This window comes from Alligator mississippiensis, chromosome 1, assembly GCF_030867095.1.
Source record: "Alligator mississippiensis isolate rAllMis1 chromosome 1, rAllMis1, whole genome shotgun sequence".
NCBI classification, from domain to species: domain Eukaryota; kingdom Metazoa; phylum Chordata; order Crocodylia; family Alligatoridae; genus Alligator; species Alligator mississippiensis.
The window spans coordinates 418,252,322-418,278,815 of NC_081824.1; the positions used below are offsets into that span (position 1 = coordinate 418,252,322).

Here is a 26,494-nt window from a genome sequence, read left to right on the forward strand (position 1 = left end):
TTGCATTCCTCTGCAATCAAGATATTGTGGTGCTACTAAAAACAAAAAAGGTAGGAAAAGAAAACAATGCAAAAGGATATATGATAGCCCAGGAAACCTTGTTTCAGCCTTTAATTACAAAAAGTGGAGAGTGAAAATACCTTCATAAGCCAAATAAAACTACTTGGCATTATCCTTTTGTCTCTCTCAGCAGTTTCTATTATCCAGGCATCTCATCTCTAGCCTGTCCAGATTATATACATTTATAAGATATATGCAGTTGAAAGGGCAAGTGACTGCTCACAGCTTGGTAAGTTTTCCCTAGCAGGAGATCTTGGCTGAAGGAAGGTTGGGGTTAGTCGGCTGTCAGAGACCTCTCAAGGTGGCAGGCAATAGCTTCCATCCTCTGTCATCGCAGACCATTTCAAAGTTTTATTTCTGTCACTCCAAGCCAGAGATTTGTTGCTCTTTACACATATTGCTGCTCATAGGATATTATATCCTTCCTAAAACTGGTGAAATGGACACCAGAGCTGGGGTATATATTAGATCAAAGTCTCCTTTCAATTCCACTACTTGAACCCCAGTGACATTTTGCTAACCTCTGTGAAATCACTTCTGGTTTACACCAATATGTTAGAAAAGCACTCAGCCTGGTACCTTTAGGCTACAAACAGCTATTGCACTTGTCCCAGGAGAAACCATTTTATCCTGGGACAAAGTGCAGTCATTCATATGTCCCTGTCTGTCCCAGGACACTGCAAAGAACCTCTGAAAAGTTGTCCCAGGATTGCGTCATTGAATCAATGCATAAAAACAGCAATTTATTCAGCCACTCACTAAACCCTGATCGGAACGGTGAAGTGCGTACATACCAATTCCAGGACTTTCCTGTTTCAGGACAAGCAAAGGCACGACTTGCCCTGGGACAAAACAAAGTCTGGTTCCTAGCCTTAAGAGTATAAAAAAAAATGATCCTCGAGGGGGCATATCCACTCTTTCTCTATTGTGCATTCCAATGGTTAGCCAGAAGAAAAAAACACTACTTAGATTAAAAACCAAACATCTTTACACTAAACATTTTTGACTGAGATACAAATTGCAATAAGAATGAAAAAAAGTAAGACTTATTGTAGGCACTGTAATAAATTTGTGCTCATCTGTCTGTGCTACAATTTACAGTGTGGGACCAATCTTAGTATTTTGATACTTATATAGAATATATTCAAAATTGGTAATGAAAGGGGGAAGTAGCTTTATTTTCTTTCCTGATACAAATGCCAAATATAATGGCCAAAGGGTTTAACAATAAGCTGGTTCAAATAAATATGGTGCAAAGTATTCTGACAAAGTGTAACAAAATCTATATGTAGTTGAATTATAAATTACAATAAAACAATTACTGTAAAAAAAGACCTAACAAAGGGAATTATTACTGCAGGTATAAGAAGGACCATGGGAGTGAGGACTCAGAACACAATCTGCAAATAGGTTAAATATATATATTTTTAGTTTATTCCAGCGATAAATATAAATGTAATTGTGCACAGTGATTGGGAACAAGGCATTGATTCAGGTTACTATAAACCAGGCATTTTGTTAAAAAGAAGGGCAAACATTTATAAGCCTCAAGGCATCCTACTGAAATCCAAAATCCTGAAGCTCTAATAAGAAAGCATTCTGTTACAGAGGTCTTTATAGTCCACCAAAGTCTAAGAAATCCAATTGGTTAACTGAGACAAATTTACTCAATGGGAGTTTTCCAAAGGAGGGCTTTGAGTTTTACCACGTGTCTCATTAATACTTGCCTGTCTTTTCAGTATTTGTTTTTGTCCCTGCCTCCCCCTAAACATTTTAATCAGCAGGTTTGAGTCTATATTATTTCTTGAATTTTTTAAAAAATTAGAGGCTTTAAACCTTGTCAAAGCAAAGTTCTTGTATAAGTTCAGGGCAGCACTATAACTATGCCACACAGTTTTTTATTTAAAAATAAAGTACCAGTATAATAGAGTAACCTAAGCAATAATGATTACAATGTTGACTAGGTTCAATATTTGGCTTACAATATAAAGGCTTCTGAGCTGGATTCATAAAAAAGGATAGCAAAAAGATCTCTGATTTTACCAAATGGCATTCCTGTTTGTTAAAATTCAAAAGCAGAAAAATAGCTTTTGTGATAAATTTAAGTATTTACTATATATTTTTTTAAAAGATGACCTCTGCTTTTAGAAAACAGGTATTTTATAAATATTAAAAATGAATTATTATTTACATATGTTTCATTTTGCCATAAATTCATTGATTGTTGATTCTCTGTACAGGTAAATCCTAGGAGACAAATTGTGAATCTGATTGTGCATTGTTTAATGACTATAATACCTACTGGGCTCAATACTTGGATTGTTGGATTACTGACTTCATAGCCAGAAATAACAAAAATACCGTGTATGAGACCCACAGTGGGAATGGTATACAGACACAAAGGGACATTGGCTCCTAAGTTATTGTTGTTATTTTAACCACTTCTAAATTTGGACTAAATGCAAATAATATCTACCAGTTAAATCTTTGATAAATTTGGCATACATATGAACATGGGTACCAAAGCCATGAGTATAACTGGGTATCTCCCCTCCACTCAGGGTCAGACCAGTCACTGTATTTGAGGTCAGGAAGGAATTTTATCCCATGGTCAGGTTGGGGGCTGTCTTCTGTAATGGAGTGGGGAGGGAGGGTGTTGACTGGGGTTGGGGGGCTGTCTTCTGTAATGGAGTGGGGAGAGAAAGTGTTGCCTGCCCTCTACCTGGGATTTTGAGTGTATATTAACAATCTTTTACAGAAGCAGGATGGATGTTGGCTGCTGTGGTCCCCTGCTTTACCTGTGGCAGGTTAGGGAGTTATGTTTTGTATTGTGTCAGGGTTGACAGTAGTTTTACTAAGAAGTCAGATTATGTATTTATATGGGATGGTTTGGATAGGGATGTTCCTGCCTCAGGCAGGAGTTGGACTTGATGACCTCTGGAGGTCCCTTCCAGTTCTACTTCTTTATGATTTTATGATTAAAAGAGCAAATAAATGGTGAATTCAGCAGGGTAAAGACACAGTAAACTGGATGCTTCTTGGACTTCTCTGAATAATGGTTTCAAGAGTGAAATCTTTTCGGTAATATTGAGGGCTTATCTGCTCTCAGGCTGATTTAAATAGGATATGGTCACATACCTCTAAGAGTAGAATTTACTTGCTGAAACTCTTTCAATTATACAGTTCTAAAAAGGAAACCCGAATCAGTGGGCTACATTCAGATATAATCCACGTTGAGGTAAACCTGGAGCATTCCTTTTAAATCAGTGGAATCTAATCAGTGTAAATCCAGAGCAACAGAGGTTGGAATATATTCCTTTGGGATACTGTTGGAGTGATGTACCTGTATTGGTCCTGGAAAAAGGCATGAATTTTTGAGGATGATATCTTTTACTGAACCAACTGCATGGTTGGAATAGGTTTGGACAAGCTCTTGAATGCAGTGCATTTGACATCAGGTCCTGCATTTGAAAGCTTGTCTAAATTTATCCCAGCCATACAGCTGGTACAATAAAAGATACCACCCACAAAACTCCTTCTCTTCAGAATTCTGTGTAGGGGAAAAAACCATTCTAGAACATCCTGGGAGTCTGATCCTGAACTCATTCTGGTTTAACTTTCCTAGCATGGACTGAAGATTGCAGAGCTTTTGGGGACCAGAAGCTGGCAAGATACTTTTGGATGGATCTTGTCTTAGCCAGATAAGCACTGAAAAGCACTTCAGTGAAACACGATTGAACCAAAATGGCTGAGAGAATCATCCTTCCAAAAGTACAGTTACTCATAAAAAACAGCATGTTCATCAAGAGGTGCAATGATTATGCATTAACTTTAATAAATACTACTTTCTCCCAATAAATGCTTATTTTTTTTTCTTCACATTGTTGCTGCTAACATGGTAACTAACTTTTAATCACTGGATTTAACATCTCAGCTCCTAGGCTCAGTTCAAACAGAACTTTGTCTTCTGCACTTTGAATCTAACACTAATCTTCCTCCAGACACTGAAATGCTAGCAAAGCTCACATTTCCCAAAATGGGATGTGCACTGACAAAAACAATGTATTGTACAATGCTTTTATAAACTTAAGAGGACAAAACTGTCCTACTTCTATAAAATCAAGCTTCCTTCTGGACGTTATTATAGTCTTTGGTTTTATATAAATTTAAATAAAGAAAAAAAGAGTTGATTGTAAATCCCTACGAAAGAGAAAGTAAATGTATACCAGGATATGTGCCCTGTTATAATGTGGTACTGTCTAATCTAGCTGCCTTTTGGAAAAGTCCAGTTACATGTAAGGACTGAAGTTCATTCTTGGTGCAATTTAACTGAAGCAAAAAGATTTATACCTGGGAAGAATTAGGCCTGAGGAATTTTACCACTCTTTAGACTACAAGCAACCCCAAGGTCTTTGTGAGAAAAATTAAAAACCTGACTAAAAAGCGTAAGCCTTGTAACCTCTTAGGTGTTCAAGAGGACAGTGAGAGCAGACTTCCTCTTGGACTGGAAAGAGGGGCTCACTAGCACCTTTGAAAAGTTTCTTCTCTTTTTTAATGCAAAAACACCTCACAAAACCAAAACAAAAAGCTCTTCCTCACAATGCAGTTTCTTGCAGTGCCACTCAACACTAGTGCATGATGTAAGGGCGTCAGGATGGCCTAGTGTACAAAACAGGAGGCTCATTTGGATTCTTCCTTGGTGTCTGAGAATAGTAGCAAGAGTTCAAATCAAAATTTTCAAGTACATCTAGAGCCACGGAAATGTTTTATTCCTGCGGGTAATGGTGACTTTCTGCTAACAAGGTGCAGTTCAATTTAGTTTCGAGGCACTCTGGAGATTGGTTCCATTCCCATGGTATTGTCTCATGGTGATCAAACCTCTGAGCTGTCACTGGTGTAATTATGTGGTGGCATCATTGGCTCACTACTGCCTGATTCCTTCGCAGCTTCCTTCTCTGAGTTCTCTTTATGCTTTAACAGCAAAATAATGATTGCAGCTAAACAGATGGTGAGGAAAACAGCTGCAACTCCACCAATGATTGTGACTATGTTGACTTCTGGGGTGCGGTTATTCAGTTCCCTGGGGAGAATTCCACTGACAGTAACTTCCCTCTGGGGAATCTGTTTCTTATTGGTGCGGTCTAGGGCTATGTGCTGAATGTTTGTTCCTCTGTTGTTTTCTCTCCCGATTTCTTTAGCGAGTTCTGGAGATTCTTTGACCCCCCTCTTCTGGCGTATCTGCACTGAATTCCCACCACTGATGACAGAGTGGTACTTGTATTCCACACTTCTTTTGCCAATACCTCGGTTGGCATTTTCTTTTGATCTTACAGTGTAGATTGTGTGTATATACCATTCTCTACCCAAAGACACCTAGAAGACACAATATTTTGTTTCAAGTTATCCAAAGTAAGTGATTAAACACCAACACAAACTATGAGGTACATTGCCAGCTATTTTATCATCACCTACTGAATATCATTTGTTAGTATGGGTTTATCAAAGGCAGGTCCTGCCTGACAAACCTGATTGCCTTTTATGACCAAGTAACTAAATCCTTGGATGATGGTATCACTGTGGATGTAGTCTTTCTAGCCTTTAAGAAGGCCTTTGACACTGTCTCTCACCCCATTCTCATCAATAAATTAAGCGACTTTGGCATTGATGCCTACACAGTTGAATGGGTAAAAAATTGGCTGATGGGGCACACCCAGAGAGTAGTGGTGGACGGGTTGTACTCAACCTGGTGAGATGTGAGCAGTGGGGTACCCCAGGGCTCAGTCTTCGGGCCCGCACTGTTTAACATCTTCATCAGTGACTTGGACGAGGGGGTGGAAAGCAGGCTGTCCAAGTTTGCTGATGACACTAAGATGTGGGGCGAGGTGGACACACTTGAAGGGAGAGAGAGGCTGCAAATACATTTAGACAGACTACAAAAGTGGGCAGACGAGAATAGGATGGGGTTCAACGTAGATAAATGCAGGGTGCTGCACCTTGGGAGAAGGAATCCACAGCATACATACAGGCTGGGGAGTTCCCTTCTTGAAAACACAGAGGTAGAAAGGAATCTTGGAGTCATTATTGACTCCAAGATGAACATGAGCTGCCAATGCCAGACCGCAGCCAGCAAGGCCAGCCATACCTTGTCATGCATCCAAAGGTGCATCTCAAGCCAGTCCAGAGAGGTGATACTCCCCCTCGATGCGACTTTAGTCAGACCACAGTTGGAGTACTGCATCCAGTACTGGGCGCTGCACTTCAAAAGGGATGTGGCCAGCCTGGAGAGGGTTAAGAGGAGGCTTCACCCGCTTGGTGAGAGGGCAGCAGGACAGGCCCTAAGAGGAGAGACTGAGGGACCTGAACCTGTTCAGCCTCAGCAAGAGGAGGCTGAGGGGGGACCTGGTGGCTGCCTACAAACTCATCAAGGGAGAGCAACAGCAAATAGGTAGAGCCCTTTTCTCCCCAGCACCACCTGGGGTGACAAGGAACAATGGTAATAAGCTGATGGAGAATAGGTTTAGGTTAGAGATCAGAAGGCAGTATTTTACAGTTAGGGTGGCCAAAATCTGGAACCAACTTCCCAGGGAAGTGGTCCTCACCCCTACCTTGGGCAAATTCAAGAGGAGGTTGGACGATCACCTGTCTGGGGTCTTGTGAACCCAGCATTCATTCCTGCCTGTGGCAGGGGGTCAGGCTAGATGTTCTGTTTGTGTCCCTCCTGTCCCTAGCTACTATGAAACTAGGATGGTGCTCCTGAAATTCATGCACTGAAAGGCATCATTGTATGCCCAGACTTCTTGTATAAGAACTAGGGTTGTGGTTCTGTTTTAGAAGCAGAGATACTTGGACCATTCTATCTTCAGGGATGAGCCATGGTCTGTGCAAACAGTTGGACTGGGTCCCCAAAACGAGGGTATAGAATTCTTTGGGACTTTCACAGCCAGCTCACATCTGGTTTTAATGAACTATATTAACCACAACACATGGTCCCCAGGAGCCTTCCTACAATTTACTTTTGTATTCCCATTGCCTTTCTTGTCTGGCAAGAGACAGTGGTATGTACATTCTCACTGGGCTGCTAGTCTAGGAAGGCAAGACAAATTACTAGTTTGTTAGAAATGGAGTTGTTAAATAGCAAATAAGATTTTATTATTTATAGAGGCCAAACTGTAACAACCTTACTCAGATTGCCCCAGGGGTTTCAATAAGACTCCTCACAGAAGTAAAATGTCTATAACAAGGAATAATTCAAGAGGCAAGGAATAATAGCGACCCAACATTTCCTCTAGTAATTTATTTGGATCTTTGCATATATTTTTGCATTTGCAAAAGATGCAAATTAAGTTTAGATGGATCAAACAAATTAGGGGGGATGAGAGTTAATAAGTGAAAAGAAAGTAAATGTCTTTAATATGGGCTGGCTCCTTTGTTAATTTCTAGACATCCAAATGCTTGCGAGTTTTGAAAGGCACAGAATATTTGTAAGAAAGTGATAGAGTTCTGCATCCTACTTAGGCAAGTCACCTAAGCATGTTAGCCTTAACTCACAAACCTTTTGTTCATAATTTTTACTGAAAATGAAAAAGCTCATGTTGGGTTGACATACAAAGTCCAGGGGAAAGAAGTGCTACTCTAAAAGATTTTCTGAGGTGTGTCAGAAGAGGATCACTGTCCATAAACATCAGTAACTTGCTAGAAAAGTGTGAGAGAATTAACCTTGGTAATAATTAATGGAGAGAAAGAAAGGATTTTATTCATCCTATTGAAGTGAATAAGATTCCTTTCCTGTGTATCTTCTGATTAGTACAAAATTCTTGAAACTAACTCATGTAGTACTCACTTGAAACAGTGGAGTTGAGTCTACCTTAAATCCATCAGCGCCCGGTTGGTTGACTAAAGGAATTGCTTCTGGGTCATCTATTGCTAGTTTTGCATTAAAAAGGACATCCCCAAAGCTTGTGGCTTGTGTTTCAGGCTGAGCTTTGTCCTAAATAGTGAACAAGAAAATTAATTCAATTTGAAAGACACATGGATTTCTGCAAGGGAAGATGATTTTATGAGAATATTTACATGGAAATGGATTTTCCAGGAATATAACAACTACAGGTTATTTTCTATTATCTAAGTGCATCCAAAAGGAAAAAATGGTCTTAAGCAGGGTTGGGTTTTTAACCAGTCAAATATTGGTCAAAAATTGTAAAACATTGCCAACAGGTGTAAATAATACATAGAAAAAGCACATTTTTTCCATTAAGAAATATGTCAAAGAACAATAAAAAAAATCATATATCTGTCAAGAAAACTATTAAAAATGTACTTTTTTTTGTTAAACTGCTATAATCTTTGACTGGTTAATAATATGCAGTCAATTCATCAGTCAACTGACCAGCTTGTCAATCCTATTCTTAAGTAATTGTGGTTATATTTGATGCGGAGGTTTTGAAGATTGGTACAGGAGACTATTTTGTTTCCTGTGGTAGAAGCTTGCATGTGACTTTGTTTAAGGTAAAGAAGCTGGTGCACAGAAAAAGGAACCACACAATCTTGACAAGGTGGAGATATGCGCCTAGTGCCAAGGGAGAACCCAAGATGGTGGGAGACCTCCGTCTTGCTACAACCATCTTCTGGTTTTGCAGCTCTTGAGATCCTGACATCCACATCTGCTTTGTCTGTTATTGAGAACTTGGGGTTGTGGACTGAGGTATGTCTGGAACATCCCTTTAGGTCTGTTTGCCAGGGATGACCCTGCCAGGAGTGAGAGACTCCAGGTGACATAGCTTTGAGGATTATTGGCACATACAAGTCTCTCTACCACTACAAGGTCTCAATCCATGGACAGGGGGAGCTGGAGTCACTGGCCCAAAAATCCAATCCAGTTCTATGTTTCCATATTGTTATCTTTAACAGGTAAGATGTATAAGATATCATGGAGGTTCTAACAAGGTGCTAACCACTTGGCAGAAATTCTTGGATGACAGTGTCAAGCTCTAATCATCCTATACTACTAGGCTAGCACTAGAGTAAAAAATGTGATGGAAACTAGTAGACTTATTCTTAAGAGACATGGCCTTACAGCAGGCTCAGTAAACTAATTCAGTAAAACAGCTGAAAACATAACACATGCTTCTGATTAAAACAAAAAGTCTTACCACTATCTTAAATCTGTATAAGAGGGATGGAGAATCAGCTAAACAACCATATTCAGTGTCAGGTGGATTGTACTTGGGTACATATCCATCAGCTCCAGTACAAAGGAAAACCTTCTCAATGCTACAGTAGAAGGAATCACCCAAGTTCTGCACTGGATCCACCATCACCCGAACATATATAATATCACCTGAAAACAAAAATGTATTAAATACTGCCATTTTGTAAGGCAAGGGTCTCACTTTATCAAATGACCTGGTCATAGCCACACTCAAGTACAGTGAAAGTATATGTAATCTGACATTATAATACTATTATTAAATTGGTCTTGATTATGAGCTGTGCTCCAGTTTTTTTTACAGTGCTCTAAGGTAAAACTGGCCTGAAACCCAAGCAGATTTTCCCACTGGGCAGAAGGTAGCAGGGATCTGAGCCTGGCTTACAAAGTAGTTTTACAACAGTGTCTTGGGAGCGCATCCAAGGAGTGTGCCTGGAGGGTATGACCATAATGGACTCTGCTCCCTCTATTCAGGGCCTCCCCTGGCACCAGGTGCCTGGCTCACTCTGGAGCTGGCAGCCACCACACTCCCCAGACCCAGTTATATTTGTTTTTGCTTCGATTTGAAACTGAGGGCTCCTCCAGACATGCAGGCAAAACAGGATCTAGTGCATGAACCACATAATCATGACTCCTGCCATGGCACACATGCATGGCAGGAGGCACAACTGTCGGATCATGCATTAGATCTCATCAGGCCTTATTGCCAGTGCAGGGCTCCCTGGCAAAAAGCAAGCTCCTGTGGATGGCAGCCCCTCAGCTGAGTGGCTCCCAGCCATGGGGTCCTCCATGTACCCTTGTGGCTTGGAGACACAGCTGCCATGATCTCCGAGCCTCAGGGCTTTCACGCACCCCTGAGGCTAGGAGATGGTAATAGCTGCAACCTCCCAGCCCTGGGGATTTCACGCACCACTGAGCCTGGGACATTGGGAAACTGCATCTCCCAGTCCTGGGGACTCCTGGGAGGTCACAGCTGTATCTCACATCTACTGGGACCCAGTTGGGTCCTGGCACCCAGAGGCCCACTGTGGGGACCCAGTAGCTGAAGGGTGATGCTGGGGTTGCGAGTCCCTTCAGTTGCAGGACTCCCAACCCCAGCTGGGTATGGTGCGCCCCTGTGACTGGAAGTCCCATTAGCAGACGGGGCTCCCAGCCATAAGAGGGACCCTGCTACATGTGCAAATTAAAGCTCCATAGCAAGCAGCTATAAAGTTAGCACACATTTTCAAGGTCTAACTTTATAGCTGACTAGAGCTCTTTATGGAGTGATAGGTACTTTGCCCATGTAGCTGATGTCAAGGTAATTGCACAATTACCCAGTTAATTGTGTGCTACCTGTAATGTGAAGAAGGGACCTGAATAATATAACTCTGGGACCCTAGCACATTAGTAAATCTTCTAGTTTCTTTTTAATTGGAGAAAGTATGTGTTATTTGATGATGTACCATACCACACATTTCAATAATCTAGATCTGGCCATGCAGGCAGCTAATATTTTTGCAAGCCTGGCCTTCTGGCATGCATTATCTAAGTACAAATATACCTTCTGTGAAAGCAACATCGCTCTCCTGTCCAAATCCCATTGATCCATCAGATAACCAGAGATTCTTCTTAGAAAGGAGGTACATCTGGGTATTCAAGCTGAACTCAGCAGCCACTGGATCACTGACCTAAAACAAAAAATTTAGGTTCTTTAACAGGTATTTAAATTATTTATAAACATTAATTTTCTTTATATACTTAAGATTGACAAATCTATTATTAATTATTCATATTGAAGTAATGTCCAGGTTCAATTCAAACAGGATTTGGTTCCTGGGAGCACAAACATAATCCCTGCCCCAGAGAGTGTACAATCTAAATAAGGGCATGATGTGACAGGTGACGTAGAACACAATGGGGAGTCTGGAGAAAATGAGGGTGACAGTAACATGGGTACAAAGCTGAGCATATTATTTAGGAGAACAGTTTGGAGGCAGCACAGGGTTGGGGTTTCTTTGTTTTTTTTGTGTTTAAAGATGATAAACAGTTAAGAAACATTACAGAATGAAACCCCTGAAAGTGGGTTTTTAAAAAATATGTATCAGTAGATGAACCTTCTTACTTGCTCTTGTGTGAGATGAGCATAATCATACTATTAGAAACTAACACTAGAAATTATGCAGCTGAAATACACAACCCCCTTGAATCAATTCTCCACAGAATAAACTCAAAACATATCAAAGCAGCAGAATTTGGCAATAAAAATGTTCAACTGAAGCTCATTTAGAGGGTAACTGCTTATCTCCTTGGAGATGAAACCTAAAAACTCTGTTTACAGAAGAAATTAATGTCCAGTATGTTTGGAATTTTTCTGTTTTAATGAATGTATTTCAGCTATCTGATCTACTGCTCTGGAAACTCAAATGTCTCACTCACACAGCTGGGTTCCAGTTTGTTTTCAGAAAGGTGGTTTTGAAAGAAAATCTGGCCTGCTTAAACTTTCATTTTTTAGAGTGCAGCTGTCTAGAAGTATATTTTCAGATAGCAGCAATGGATGTTAGGTATGCAACTTACAACAGTGTAAATGAGAACTGCATAGCTAAGTTTTATCCACGCAGTTGTTAATATCTCCTTTGGTCACTGACACATACAGTGCTGCACACCCCCCCCTTTGATGTACACACAGTATCGAACTAACTACACTGCAGATGATCAGATTTTTCTATGGATGAAGAATACTGTACAGATTCCCTGACAGGCACATCTTGTTCTCGCCTCAGTGGGACTGAAAAACCTCCACAGGCAACACCAATGGGACCTCTGCTGCCTAAAGGAGAGGCAAGATTCAGGGAGGTTGTGTACCCAGTGCAGCAAGGATCCCAGTTTCATTAGGGTGCCTGCAGGGAACTGAAGATGGCACTGTGGCAGGGCACTGTGTGTGCCTGCCACTTCAAGGGCCTGGAGCTGGCAGCCGCCAGGTGCCTAATGAGGGCAGCCATTTTAGATTTCGTGGGTGGCCTGGTGGGGCTCCCAGTGGTGTGGGAGCCCCCAGGAAATGCCAGGCCAGTTACCACCCTGGTGAAAGGCGGGTCGGGGTGCCTTAATCCCTAGCCCCCATGACTGGGTGGGTTACCCCTTTGTTTGGAGGGCCCAGAGGGTGGACCCTCAGAGAGTGAGGAAAGGGCCATAGACTCAAGGCCTGTGTGAGTTTCTCCTGACTGGCTCACGCTGGCGCCAGGACAGGAAGGGTCGAAGGGCCGGGGGCCCACCGCGAGGGACGCCCAAAAGCTGAGGGCCTGGGGTCCTGACTGGCCTGGAGGTGGGCCAGGGCTAGATGAGCCAAAGGTCTCGGTGGGGGGACCACACCCAAAGGGGAACCAGCTCAGGGAGCTATGCTGCCCGGTATGATGGCGGAAGAGGCCGCCTGAAAGGGAGGAATCCAGGTGGGGTCCAATAGTAGGATTCTGGGGCCCAAAGAGTGGGGGCCGGTGATTATGTGAACATCAAGATGCCATCTGCAAGGCTTGAGCTGCGGTTTAGGGGAAGAAAGGAGCCGCAGATAGCACCCCCTGGCATTGGGGCAGAAAATGGGCAGCCTCCCGCTAATTACCATCTATTGAAATAATTAACAACAAGGCGTGGTAGGTGAGAATGCGGGGGGTTGGCCCACGAACAGGTGGGCGGGCCACTCTGAGAACAGTCCCGAGCGCGCCTCCTGTTACAAGCACTTAAAGTTGTGATGGGATGAGGGGAAAGGATGATGCTGGGTGAGCTCTTGTGCATGTCCAGTACTTCCTAGTAAATTAGAAGCAACACCCCACTGAAGGATCTAGGCTATTTTTTTTCTGCCCTTCCGTCTTCCAAGTACTCAGCCAGGATGCTCAGGCTGGGCTTTGGGAAGTGGACTTGATATGGGTCTTGAAGAAGTGCCATAAGAACATCATTTTCCCAGGGGGAAAGAAGTGTCAAAAAGAAGTTTCACAAATAAGCTGTCAGAACCGAGACAGGCCAAATCTCTTTCCCTCTTGACAAATGCTTTGTAAAAGTGCCCCTCAGTCATATATGGTGCAAATCATTCCTGAGGATGAGAGCATGACATTTACTTATTAAATGAACCATCTCCTCCACATCCCCTTCCCCCCCTATGGAAAAATACAGGAAAGACAGTGTAGCTTAGCACCCAGGGCACTAGACCAGGAGCCAGGCAAGCTAGGTTCCATCACCAGCTCTACCTCTGATTCATCATTTGAACTTGGGGCAAGTCACTTACAGCACAGGCCTGTACTCCTTGACTTCATAAAGCTTTTCACAGCAGAAGGGGATATCTAACATGAACAGGTTTCAAAATTGGACCTTTGACTTCTTTGCTTTTTGTTTCTTTAGCCATAAAATGTGCTATATAAGTGCTAAGTATTATTTTCATATCTGTTTTTCTTTAATGGTAGCTATTACTATAATAGTGCAGTTTTCAGACCTCAATCCATTTAATACAACATATAAATTAAAGCCAGAGAAGGCCATTCTTCTTTCCTGACTACAGACATTTTTAGAATTCAAGTAAAAGTTGTGTTGAGGATGTCTTGAGGTACCTGTTGGAATCGAATATCAAGGTCAAATGTAATTGGTTCTTGAGGATTGCAGATCACTGGGAGACTATATTCTTGATGAGGTGCAGTAGTACAAGCTATCACCTTCACGGTATATGTTCCAGAATAGTCTCGTACCTATTAATATTAAACAAGACATATGACACTTCCATCAACATACTGTGTACAAGGGTGACACAACAGGAACAGGGTGAGAAAAAGCGAAGGCTGAGAGTTTACCGCAAAATCTGAAACAAAGCTCCATTGCTGGATGGGTTGGTTGTAGGTTGGCTCACTTCGCACGAGGCTGAGGCTAAACGTTAGGCCTGGGTGATCAGCTGACATGACCATGGAACTCAGAGAAGATGCTAGAAAAATGTCAATAGATTAGCTACTCATCTTAAATACCTAGCCATGAATACTTAGCAATTGTCAAGTATTTCCAGTAACATGTAGGTTGTACTAATACATTTAGAGTGAATTGGTTTTATTAACTGAAACAAACAGAACCAAATATAGTCAACACAGCTGGGTTTGCTTAACTCTTGTTCAAAAAATTATTAAACAATCTTTTACAGGGATATGCAATCAGAGGTCTATAAAGATTAAATTTACCAAAAAGGCACAACATGAAGCTTGGAAATATAAAGATCTATAATCCCTTCTATTTTTAACTTGGAATGTAAATTCAAAGAATATGAAGTAATTTCTACTAGCACAGTTTTAGCTCTGTCTTGTTAATATGTTTTTAAAAGGAATAGAAAAGTTGAGTTGTCATGAAAGAGTTTTTATTGGTTAATAAAACTTGATGAGTTTTATCAACAATTAATTTCCTTTTCATGTGACTACTGTATATGGCTTTGTTCATCAGATCAAATTTATTCATATAACATTATTGTTTTCCAGCGTCAATGCCTAGGACACCCTTAAACATGAATTTGGTCTGACTCAAGTCAATGGGGTTATCTACAGAGTCCCACCTTCAAGCACTGATTGCAGGATCAGACCCTGAACTATGATTCATTAAATGCTATTGAGAGCATTTCATTAACAGCAAAATACAATCCTCATATTTTTTTCTACTCTTGAAAAGGGGTCTTTGTGTTGTAGGAAAGGTAAAATTTATAAAAAAAATTGCATATTTATGTTAATACAAGTATTTGGTAATGATTAGTAATCAGTTTTAGTTACAAAAACTTGGCAGACACCGTGGATATAGCCTGATTTACTCAAACTGTTGAATTGGCTTGATATATCTGAAATTCATAAAACTGTAAAGAATCATAGAATTGGAAAGGGCTTCAAGGGTCATTTAATCAAACCTCTAGATTAAATGCAGAATGTGCTACTCCCTAACTTTCCCAGACAAATGTCTATTCAGCTTTTTATTGAAAACCCCCAATGAAGGAGATTTCATGACATTTCTGTACTGTTCTTATGGTAAAGCAATATTCTTCTGAGTTTTAATCTAAATCCACTTCACTGCAGTTTAAACCCATTGCTTTGTGTCCTGTCCTCTACAACTAGATAGAACAGTTGTTCTCCCTCTTCTAGATGGCAGCTTCAAATATGTTCATCTATTGTAAGAAAGAAATCGTATGTGTAGAGTAAATTCTCAGTTGGTGCACACAAGAGACTAAAAATGCAGATTTCAGCACTGGGAATAAGAGAACCATTAGTATGGAACTCCAAGCTTTGAGACATTATCAAGTTTCAGACTAGGCTTACCTTGGTGAGACATCACAAACAAGCCATGAAATCGGGCTTCAGTCTTAAAGTTGACAACTAAGCGCCCTTCTTCACTGATGCGCATGCTAGTTGGGTAGAGAGAACCTGCCAGCAGAAACCATTAAGAACCAATTATTCCACATGCAGTTACCTAATAAGTGAGTGATGCTTTTATAAAATGCTGGCACACACATTTCATATTGTCAAGTCACTTAGCTCTTTGGCAGATTGCTGACATCCCTTGGATTTATGATGATGACTGTCAAATAGAAATTTATGGAAAAGGCCCAAACTCTGCACATACACCAGCCTTTTGAGGCAAAAATACATGTATGTATGTATGTATGTATGTATGTATGTGGTTGTACACATACACGCATTCCTAGAGCAACAAGCATTAGGGATTCAATTCAACTGCAACATATTATCAGGCAGCAACCCAAATATGATTCTACAGAGGGAAATCCATGATCTAGCTCCACTTTTACTTGTGCAAGATGCATCTTCTTTTACCAGTCCAGACAACCGTGTTCATTTGAAGATCTGGGTCACCATAATCAATTAGGTTTTCCACTGGGGGAAGGATGAATTCACCTCTTCCAGGTACTCAGATGGAGTTCCAACAAGAGAAGCTGTTGAGGTGATGCTCTGCATCTATGCCTCCCTGGCTGCCTTAACTGTGCATCCTCCCAAACAGTGTCACACACTATCATTCAGCTTTTGTGGTTGTACCAGTCAATTGTGGGCTTGGTGAAAGAAGAAATATCATGGATACACTGTATCTGTAAATTCCCTGGACTGAATGGTTTCGGACTGAATTTGACCCAAAATATAATATTTAAATGGCTCCCTATTTTCAGGCTATAAACACAGGATTGTCATCTATAAAGTATGTCAAAAGTGCTTCGTTGCAGGGATTTATATCTGAGACTCCTGCAAAGTCTTTAAGCTGTGCTCAAGATTTCTAAAAAATTCCAGAGGATTTCAGAATACTCTACAACATTGTTTCCCAAAGCAGTGCCCGTAGGCGCCATGGTGCCCTCCGAGGTTTATTCAGGTGCCTGTGCACATCTTCACGAACAGTAAAAATCATTATTCCAATAAATATTTTTAACCTAAATATTTTTGTAAGACAAGGGAAGCTGCATTTTGAAGTTGTGAATCTAATGCAATTTTAAGTCATGGATGAAATGATCAGATTGATCTAAATTCTAAACTTTAATATTCGTATTGGTGCCCGCTGCTTTTTTTCCTAAATTGAATGTGCCCTTGGGCACATAAACATTGGGAACCTCTGCTCTGCAAACTACTTCCCATCAATCCAGTAGTTTGATAGGTATCTGTACACAGAAAGAAAGATGTGCCAGGACTGCAGGTGTGAGGAATATCATCATCAAGGTGACATCTCCAACCTAAGTTTCTCATGTACCTCAAAGTATTTTTAGATTGAGTAGTATTGGACAGTACTATAATTGTACATGATTCTTCAGTGTTCATAATATTTCCAGAACTCAAGAAACCTATTATGTATGCAGTGCTTTACAGTTTTTACTAGAGTGGTAAGTCCTGAGCTGTGAGGGTCAGGCCATTAGTATTTCAAGTTGCAACCACACATTAAAGCACTGAAGATACGAGGTACTTTTAAAATCAAATATATGTTTGGTGTCCAACACGTTATTCAGCTATTACTGCGCAGACAGCCATGGAGTTTGGTTTAATTTTGTATATCTATAGATTCCCCTTTTCAATACTCGGACCCTGCTTTTAACATGACTGTAGGAATTCTGCCACTATAAGATATGAATATCATAGCAATTTTTGTAAAAATAAATATTTTACTCCTGAGTAATGGGATTGTGTAATGCACAAACTTAACTGGGATCTTGAATTCTAACTATAAGGGGAACAGACATAGAAAATCTTACACTTACTGCCATACAACATTAACATGACATGCATACATAGGTTAAGACAGCATCTGGCTTTAAAAATTGTAATTTAAACCTTCCCACATTCAGAGCTGAATGATGTGCCTGTGCTTTGTTAAATGTGTTAATTTTCTGCAAAGATAAATGTATTAGCTTGTCCAATGGGCAAAATCAAGTCACTCATATGTACCGGCAATATGCATCATAGTTACTGAATACATCAGATTTTGTTTATTGTCTGTTTCCACTCTAACATATCTATCATAATCATTTCCAGAATACCTAGCTAGACTATTTACACATTTTCTGTTTGCTTTGAAAGTTCATTTGAGAGGTTAAGATTATCTCAAATTGTGTATTATTTCATAGCTATCACAATACTGCATTCATGCTACTTAAAAGTTTTATAATCTGACTGAAATGTAAGATACTGTGTTTATCAATAGGATGGAAATGCACAAGATGTGCATTTTATATGTAAAAAAATAGGTCAATTATAATTTTTTGCATGTGTGACTGAAAAATATTATACTATCTATCTTTCCTTCCAGTAAGATAACTGGGGAAAACTTCATATAATTTTCAGTTAGAGCCTCTCTATATAATCTTGACACAGGTAATCAACAGCCTTTAGTTAACACCAAACACATATCTTATAAAAGTAATATTTCAATATTACAATTATAGGAAAAATATTTTACAGGAGTGTAAATCAAATCTATAAACCTACCTTGAAGTTCTGCTTCAGGTGGGCTACCAATTCCATCCTTCCACAAGATGGCAGTGTCATACACAAAAGTCAGCCGAAGTTCAGACTGAAGGTCAAAATGCTGCCAACCACCTACCCCCACTGGTGAATGGAAAACGTATGAGACATACAAAGGGACTCGCAAGGTCACGTAGGACTGCACTAGGTTGAGGACCTGTAAAAGGCAAAATCACCTAGAGTCAGACAGTAATGAAATACAGCCCAGCTCAGAGAACATTAATACACGAGGAAGTAGAACAGCTCACTATAAAGAGCCTACTTGAGACAAATTCTCTCTCTTCCAAATTACAGATGCAGACTAAACACAACATTGCTTACATTTGGACACAAATCTCAAGGTCCCTTTTGGTAGTGATGCACAACCTGAATTCCAGAGCTAAGGAACTCATTTTTACCCCATTTTGGCTTAGTCATGGTATTTAGCCAACAAGGACTAGAACAAGACAACCCCTCTGTTTGTACACCATGCACTTTACTGTTGACCTTCATCAAGTGCTTGTAAACTACCCTCCTGATCCTCCAGTGATCTCCACATGGGAAGACCATGAATTTACATGAAGTTTACTGAAAAATTAAGGCTGTAGATTTTATTCGTTATAGCTGAACCTGTCTTCTGTGTTTAGACAATAGCTACCACATGGTGTGCTCCTGACATAATGTATCTTTATAATGCACTGAATGATCTTGTTAGCCTCTTCTTAATTGAAAAGAAGTTGAAAAGGGATAAAAATAGAACATTTATTACATATCACACAAAGCAGGAAAACCATATTTAAACATTTTCAGCTAGACAAGGGTGAGTTTGTGAACACTATTAACAAATTACCATCTGTTCTACACCATCAAGCTCTTATTTGACTTACAGACCTTTATTTGACTTACAGACCTGAATTTTTTGTGTATACTATGTTTAACATTCAAGGTTTTTAAAAATAACAAAACATAACCCTGCATTCACAGCTCAATTATTAGAGATAAGATAATGGTGAACCCACCATTTTGAAACTCTTACAATGTCATAGCATGCATTATCAGGAGAAAGGTAAGAAGAAAGAGGGGGAGAAAGCGGTGGTGTCCTGAGGGAGTTTGGCCACCTAACTGGCATCAGTGCCTCTGGAAACCTCCCCACCATTGAATGATTTTTAGAACTATTTAAGAACACACACTGTGTAAAATTCAAAACCTACATTCACCTAAATTCATTTAGTGACACTAGTAACTTACTGCTTTGCAGCTGCTTTCCATTTTCCAATGTTAAACTGCACAAATAACATAAAACCACAAGTTTATCCATTTTATTTTTATGCAGTCATTTCATAGATTCATAGATTCATAGATGTTAGGGTCGGAAGGGACCTCAATAGATCATCGAGTCCGACCCCCTGCATAAGCAGGAAAGAGTGCTGGGTCTAGATGACCCCAGCTAGATACTCGTCTAACCTCCTCTTGAAGACCCCCAGGGTAGGGGAGAGCACCACCTCCCTTGGGAGCCCTTCATATTTTGAGCTGATTATGGGGTGGGACACAATCACTTGGCCTATAAAACTTGCTGCCAAAACCCCTTCCATCTATTTTGCTTGCATCCTCCTCTAAAGTATATTAACATTTAGGCACTAGGTCACCTTGAAAGTGATGAAAAGGAGTCTGGTTTTTACCTTTCTTCTATTTTAAATTAGATGTTCCCTTTATAATGTATGTGTTTCAAATCAGCTATACAGTCAATAACAAAACACATGTAGGTCAACAATTTGTTTAACTCTTGAAATGTCAGTTAATACTCATAGCTAGTTTCTATATTCTGGTTTGCAAAGTCTTGGCTCATAGTTCAAATTATAATTCGAACATATTTTTATACAGCCTATGCTATTATAAGTGCAAAGTAATTGATCTCAAAATTAATGTTTCTGTTTTCCAAAGTACTATGTAATAAAGTGGCCTCACAGCCAATATTAGGTTCTATTGCTACAGTCAATTAAAATTAATGGTCCTTTGCTGGTGTTAATAAATATGGTCAGGAACTTTTCTTTGGAACAAGATAATAGGTTTCCTGTCTAGGTATACTGGATGCCAAGAAGTTCTAAGAAAAGAATGTTGCTCCTACAGTCCAATTTGTATTACACAAATAGGTTCAAGATCATCCATGGGGTAAATTCATTGACTCCCATGGAATTATCTCAGGTGTGGAGTTGGCACATTGTTCCAAAGCAACAATAAAGAACAGTTACATCTAAGAAAAAATGCAGGATGTGGTTCAACTCTCCAGTAGATTTTTATTAGCCTTTGAAACAGAGGCAACTCATACTTCTGTTATTTCCTGGCATGGAATCAAAAGGCGATTGCATTTGCTTGCAAAACCAAATATGTCACTACCAAGATGCTATTTCTGTCAAACCCAGTTGCTTTTCATTGTTCTTATGAATTATTTATTTTACATTTACCTCTTTAGATAGTAAGAACTAGTAATTAAAATAAAAGATCCTGAATCCAATTTGTTTGTGATTGGGGGAAAATTCCTAGCTATAAGAGAAAGAAAAAAAAAATCGACACATGCTTAATATCTCACTGGAAGAAAAACATATACAAGTTTCATAGATGTCAGGGGCTGGAAGAGACCATACAGACCATTGGGTCCATCCCCCCTGCACTTGGGCAGGAAAGTGCTTGATGTCAATAAAAAAGATTGAAATATAATGCAGGAAGAACTGAATGACCTGAAGGACTGGAGGAACATTAGGGGGTAACAGTACAAAATGCAAGGTAATACACTTACGGATTAATAACAAGAAGTTCTGCTATAGGTCAGGGACTCGGCAGTTGAAAATAGCAGTGTAAGATAAAAGACTGTTCTATTAGTTGATCCCAGGATTATTATAAGCTTCCAAATAATGTCATTCTAGGACATATCGGGTAAAGTTTTCCAGTAGCTAGGGAAATGTTAGTGCAACTGTAAGAGGGTACTGGTGTGACTTCACTGGAATACAATTCAGGTCACCCACATTCCATCAAGATTACTTTAAACTGATATAGGCACAGAGAAGTGCTCCCCAGCCAGCGGTTGTGACAGAGGGTTGCTTGGCCCTCCAGTATCCCACAGTGCCCTGATATCCTCCCCTGTCATGGGGACAGTGGAGCTGAGGGGGCGGGAAAACAGCCAAACTTCTAGAGACTAGAGGCTGAGATGCATGCAATACTCTCTAGCTCTCTGGTCTTCAGTCTCTGGAAACTCCCAAGGGCAAACGAGCACACAGCAGAGTGTTTACCAGTTGTCCACACTGATTTCTCCCTACTTCCTCAAGGGGCAGGTGGAGGATGAAGAAACTTTTGCTGGAGCGTACAGATGTTTCAGGAAGCACCTCAAAAGGAAACACTTCAAAAGATGTTCCTCATTTTCTGAGGATCGTTTTTGAAGCACTTCTTCAGCTGCATGTACACTCCCTGTTTGGAGTACTTCAAAGACGTATGAAATGCTCCAAAGCACATCTGTCCAGGACCAGGATTAGGTGATGTGGTTGCCCATGACAGAAAAGTCACTGATTCAGAAGGTTCCTTTTAGTCTAAACTAATTCACGTAATCTGTAATCAACAACTTTGTATTAACTCTATCCATTCTACAGGAAATGTAACCATGCTGAGACCGATTCATTTCTACTGGCAAAAATCCAATTGGTAAAAAAAAGTCTGCCTGCTACAGGGCTACGGTGGTACTAGTCACCCTACTCTTTGGGAAGGTGTGAGGCAGCGAGTTTAGCTCAGAAAGCTTAAGGGTGTACCCAGAGTCAGTGCAGTGGAATACATGACAATTCTATGCTTGAAGCCTTAAACTTAGAAAATATTCTCGTGGTTATAACCCAAGGATGTTGAGGTAGCCCTCTTCCTTGGCCTTTGTATATATGCGTTCACTCAGCACAGCTGCCTTCGTGTGGTCAAGGATAATAGTAAAATGCACTCCTGATGCCCATCCAGAGACGCATCAATTCCATTATTGAGTATGAGGGGTTTTTTTTGGATTTTTTTTAAATCTAAAAAGTGATCAAGTTGCCTTACTGTACAATTTTTTAATAAAAAGCAGAATGCGACAGGTGAAAAACAAATCACTTTAGTCCAGTAGACAGAAAAATTGCAAGCAAAAAATGTAGGGTACTTTTATCAATCTAAATTATATAAATACAATAGGCAGTTTTAATACAAAGATGTGCAGATTGCTGAGGAGATTTTTGCCTTGTGTTTCCAAGTTTGGATGCCAATAAACAGGCTGTAGCTGCTTCTGCTTGCAGTCTAGATTAGAAAACAAGCAGATCGAAATGAATGATTTTCACAAAGGTTGTGAAAACTCTTTTTCTCTCATGATGCCACTCAGCTGGACATGAAGAACCTTCCTTTCATTGTGCTTTCTCCACTTTTCTGGCACTAGTGGCAGAGACTAATGAAAATAGCCAGCTGCTCATATTTTAATTTGATGTGACACTATATGAAACCAGAAAGCTAACTAAGAACTATAAAAGCAGAAGCAGTAGCTTAATTGCTATGGAAATACAGGACAGGTGCATTTCATATCCATGCATTTTATATTCAGAAGAACTTGGCAGTTTGTATTATCAGACTTGTATTCATTAACATTAGCGGAATTATAATAGCATCTAGAATATTTTTTCATGGTGTTTTTGTCTTTTAACTGTCTGATGCTGAAATGTTTATAGTGTAGACCCAAGACTTATAGAGACAGAGGGGCTGTCAAGTTTAGGAAACTGGATCTAATGACCTGTAACAAAGTCATGTTGTGAGAACATCAGAAGATAGAAGGGAGGAGTTCATTCAAGCAGTGCAAGAAAAGCATGCTATCAATAGCCGATAAGGCTGTAAATCAATTAATCACTCTAACAGCTGTTTGTAAAAGTAATTTGTCTCAGCAAAACAAATATTTCATGTCCATCATCAGAGTGGAAGGCAGATTTGCAAACATTTCCTTTGTAAACTGAAATGTCAGAATGAGTCCCAGGCCTGCTTTGGAGAACAGAACATTCCCACCTTATTTCTAAGAGTTATTTCCTTCCCCTCCTCACTTTTCTAACACAAAATTTTTTTTAGCACCAATATAAGTGCTGAGTTTTCACCAGCACAAAATGACCAAAGGCAGGACATTCATTCTCAACTGCAATCTATTTGGGGCAAATTTTGACCATTGTTCCTTATACATGGGGCCAGAACTTGTCTCAGTACTTTTAAGACATTATTAGCAGCTGTAAGAGAGCCTTCAGTGCATCTTCACTACTACAGGCTTATAGGATAAAATTAAAAATGAGGGAAATAATAGTTTTTCATTTGAATGTATTTGTATTATAACATTTATTGAAACACGATGTTCATACTAACTGTAATTTTGTCCTCTAAATTGTTCTGAACCTATTTTTTATTAGGTTTGCTTAATGTTCCTATGCATGTAACCATTCACCCTCAACTGTGTTATCAACTGCTGTTTACACAATAAAAATGTGTTAAAGTAAGAATCAATGCCAGGAAGGCAGATGGCCAGGTAGGCTGAAGGTGAAATGCAAACCAGGTTTGTTTGAAAGAATGTAAATGGAGAGGAGAACGGAATGCAGTCTTTAAATGCCAGGCCTCTTGAAAAGTTTAAACTTTGACTTTGCTGTACAGCTGGTGCTGATAATCAACTGTGTATTAACTTCACAGAACAATTTTTTAAAGACAAAAAATTGTCATCCCTTACTGAATTAACCTGTTTACAGCAAACAGCTGGAAAAAACATGTATGAAAAAAACATGTTAAAGGGATAAAAGGTCTAATGGCCATAAACTCCAAGAAGGCCAATTTAGACTAGACATAAGAAAAAAGTTCTTTATGGTGCGAGTGTCTGGGGTCTGGAACAGACTCCCCCCAGAAGTGGTGCAAGCACCTACTCTGGACTCTTTGAAAAAATATTTGGATATTTTTCCTTTTGGGATCACTTGATCCTAGCTGACTTCCTGCCTATGGCGGCTGGGGGGGCTGGACTCAATGATCTCACGATTCCAGCTGCTAATGTCTATGAATCTACATGCGATGCTGAAGTCTGCTGGAGTGTGGTAATTACCACACTCTAGCAGACTCAATTTATCTAGTCTGATCTGATGCACTGTAATTACAGTGCATTGGAGCAGTGTCACTGCACATCTGCTGGTGTCCTCAGTGAACAAAAGTGCAGTCTTTCTTCCAGTTCATAACATAATGCCAACAAGGGGGCTAGAGATGGTTCTGGGAAAATTCTCTTGAAACAAAAATAGAGTAAGTGGTTTCAAAATGCTAATAAATCCATATATTCAGTACTTTGGAAAATTACTGCAAATTGCTCAAAAAATTAAGAAAAGTTTCTTACGGTAGACTGAGGATCTTAACATTAGGAACCTACTTATGAAAATTTGGACCCTGAATAGTTTGTCTATATCATGAGTCTGTTATAGGCAGGGCAGACTACATGTTTAATAGCAACAGTTTACTTTGTACAGGTACTCCCATCATTCAGTAGGCCAGGTTTTATGGTATATAAAGCCCTTAAAATAATTATTCTAGCATATTTGATTGAAATACAGTGCATCTCAATAATTGATAAGGTTGCTCTGTGATCTCTACATATACTTTTTCTTGCTCATGAGGATAATGTAAGGCTTAAGTAATGATTATAACGATTACTCTATCAAGCGACAAGATGCTGGAATGAAAAGTGCTATAGAAGCAAAAACTAACTGAAAGGAAAGGGAAATACTAAGAAAAAATAAATGACTGCCCCTTTAATATTTAATGTATATATGAAAGCATCAGCATGGACTTATTTGATTGGGTGTAACTTATCATTTGATGTTATTTCCTACCGTTGTAACTATGTGTTGTAGCCAGACAGTTTGGCATCCAAGGGCTTCCGTGTGGTTGAGGCCAAGTATTTATTTGTGGAAGTTATTTTCTCTGGTTCCAATCCATTACTAGACTTGGCAGAGTGACTTAAGGAAATTATCATTCAAATAAATTTTATTAACAACATCAAGTTAAACAACTCTCTGCCAGAAACAACAAGATGAAGGACACACATTAAAATGTTTTAATGTACATGCTGGTAGCTTGAAGCCCCTGTAATTGAGTACAGCTGAGTGTTTCAATCTCCTAACAAAGGGGCTGCTTCTACCTAGGGTTTGAAAAGTTTCCCTGCCCAGTCTGTTCATCTTGTATTTATAGTTCAGATACTTAGAAGACTCATATAAAAAATATTTTAAAAGTTATCACTTTACTACCGCAGGATTTATAAGGCAGTTCATGATTTTTTACTATAAAGAGACAGTATTATTAGATCTGACTCCAGCAAAAACTGCCCTCAGAATTACCTTTCCTGCAAATCTCACTAAGTGGTATGCATTGCCAATAGAAAGAATTGTCTGTTTTCATGATAGTATATCATATTCAACTTATTTTTCCCTTTAACGTGGACTAGGATTTTACCTATTATGCTCACTGATTCTTAATGGATACTCATAGCTATATGAAATAAGTAGGTTAAGGACTATGGATGGTTATGAAAGAAAGTCTTTCATTCTTAAATAAAATTATATTCTTAAATCACATATTCTAAGCACTTGTAAATCAAAAAGGAAAACTATTAAACTGAACCAATTGATTTCTGTTCCATTTTGAGAACACACTACAGCTAAGAAGTTAAAAAACAGTACCTGTCCATCTGTACCAATGGTGCCTCCACAATCAGTGAGGAGCTCAGACATGTCATAGTAGCTAACAAACTCCCATAAACAGGCTTCCAAGTTCAGATTTCGGTAGAAGCGTAAGGTATTGGAGCCCCTGATCGTTGCACTATATTGATAGGGAATGGTCTCTCCAATCACATCTGGATTTTTGGTAGCATCAGTCAAAAAACCATGGTGAGTCTTCACTTCTGTGTAGTCCAACAGGTTAGAGCACTTGTGGTTTCCAACTCGAGTTCCATCAGGGCTGAGGGTTAACTCAAAGTTGGACAGTTCTCTTGTAGAGATAATGGGCAGCATGCCTGGAATACAGCATAATGGTAATACGAATGGCTCTGTAACTACAGTTATGGGCTACATTCAATTTTTCCTAATTCACCTAGAATCAGCCAGTCACTGAACCCATAAAAAATAGAAGCTTATTAATTAGTGCACTTCAAAATTAAAAAAAAATGGTACCCTTTATTTCTCCCTGGGAGAGTTTTGTTCAAAATAAC

The 26,494-nt window shown here is 39.6% G+C and overlaps 1 protein-coding gene across 1 annotated transcript in view; it reads right to left on the reverse strand.

Moving 5' to 3' along the window:
- Positions 1–1,217: 1,217 nt before the first annotated feature.
- The window catches only part of FREM2 (FRAS1 related extracellular matrix 2), a 211,593-nt gene continuing 186,316 nt past the window's right edge, over positions 1,218–26,494 (reverse strand). Inside the window, exons 16-24 of the mRNA XM_014604798.3 lie at positions 25,968–26,299; positions 18,220–18,412; positions 15,562–15,666; positions 14,074–14,201; positions 13,837–13,971; positions 10,809–10,935; positions 9,210–9,397; positions 7,901–8,047; positions 1,218–5,433 (exon numbers count right to left, since the gene is read on the reverse strand). Coding sequence (XP_014460284.2) covers positions 4,933–5,433; positions 7,901–8,047; positions 9,210–9,397; positions 10,809–10,935; positions 13,837–13,971; positions 14,074–14,201; positions 15,562–15,666; positions 18,220–18,412; positions 25,968–26,299 — 1,856 coding nt within the window. The 3' untranslated portion in view covers positions 1,218–4,932. The remainder of the gene's footprint in view (positions 5,434–7,900; positions 8,048–9,209; positions 9,398–10,808; positions 10,936–13,836; positions 13,972–14,073; positions 14,202–15,561; positions 15,667–18,219; positions 18,413–25,967; positions 26,300–26,494) is intronic.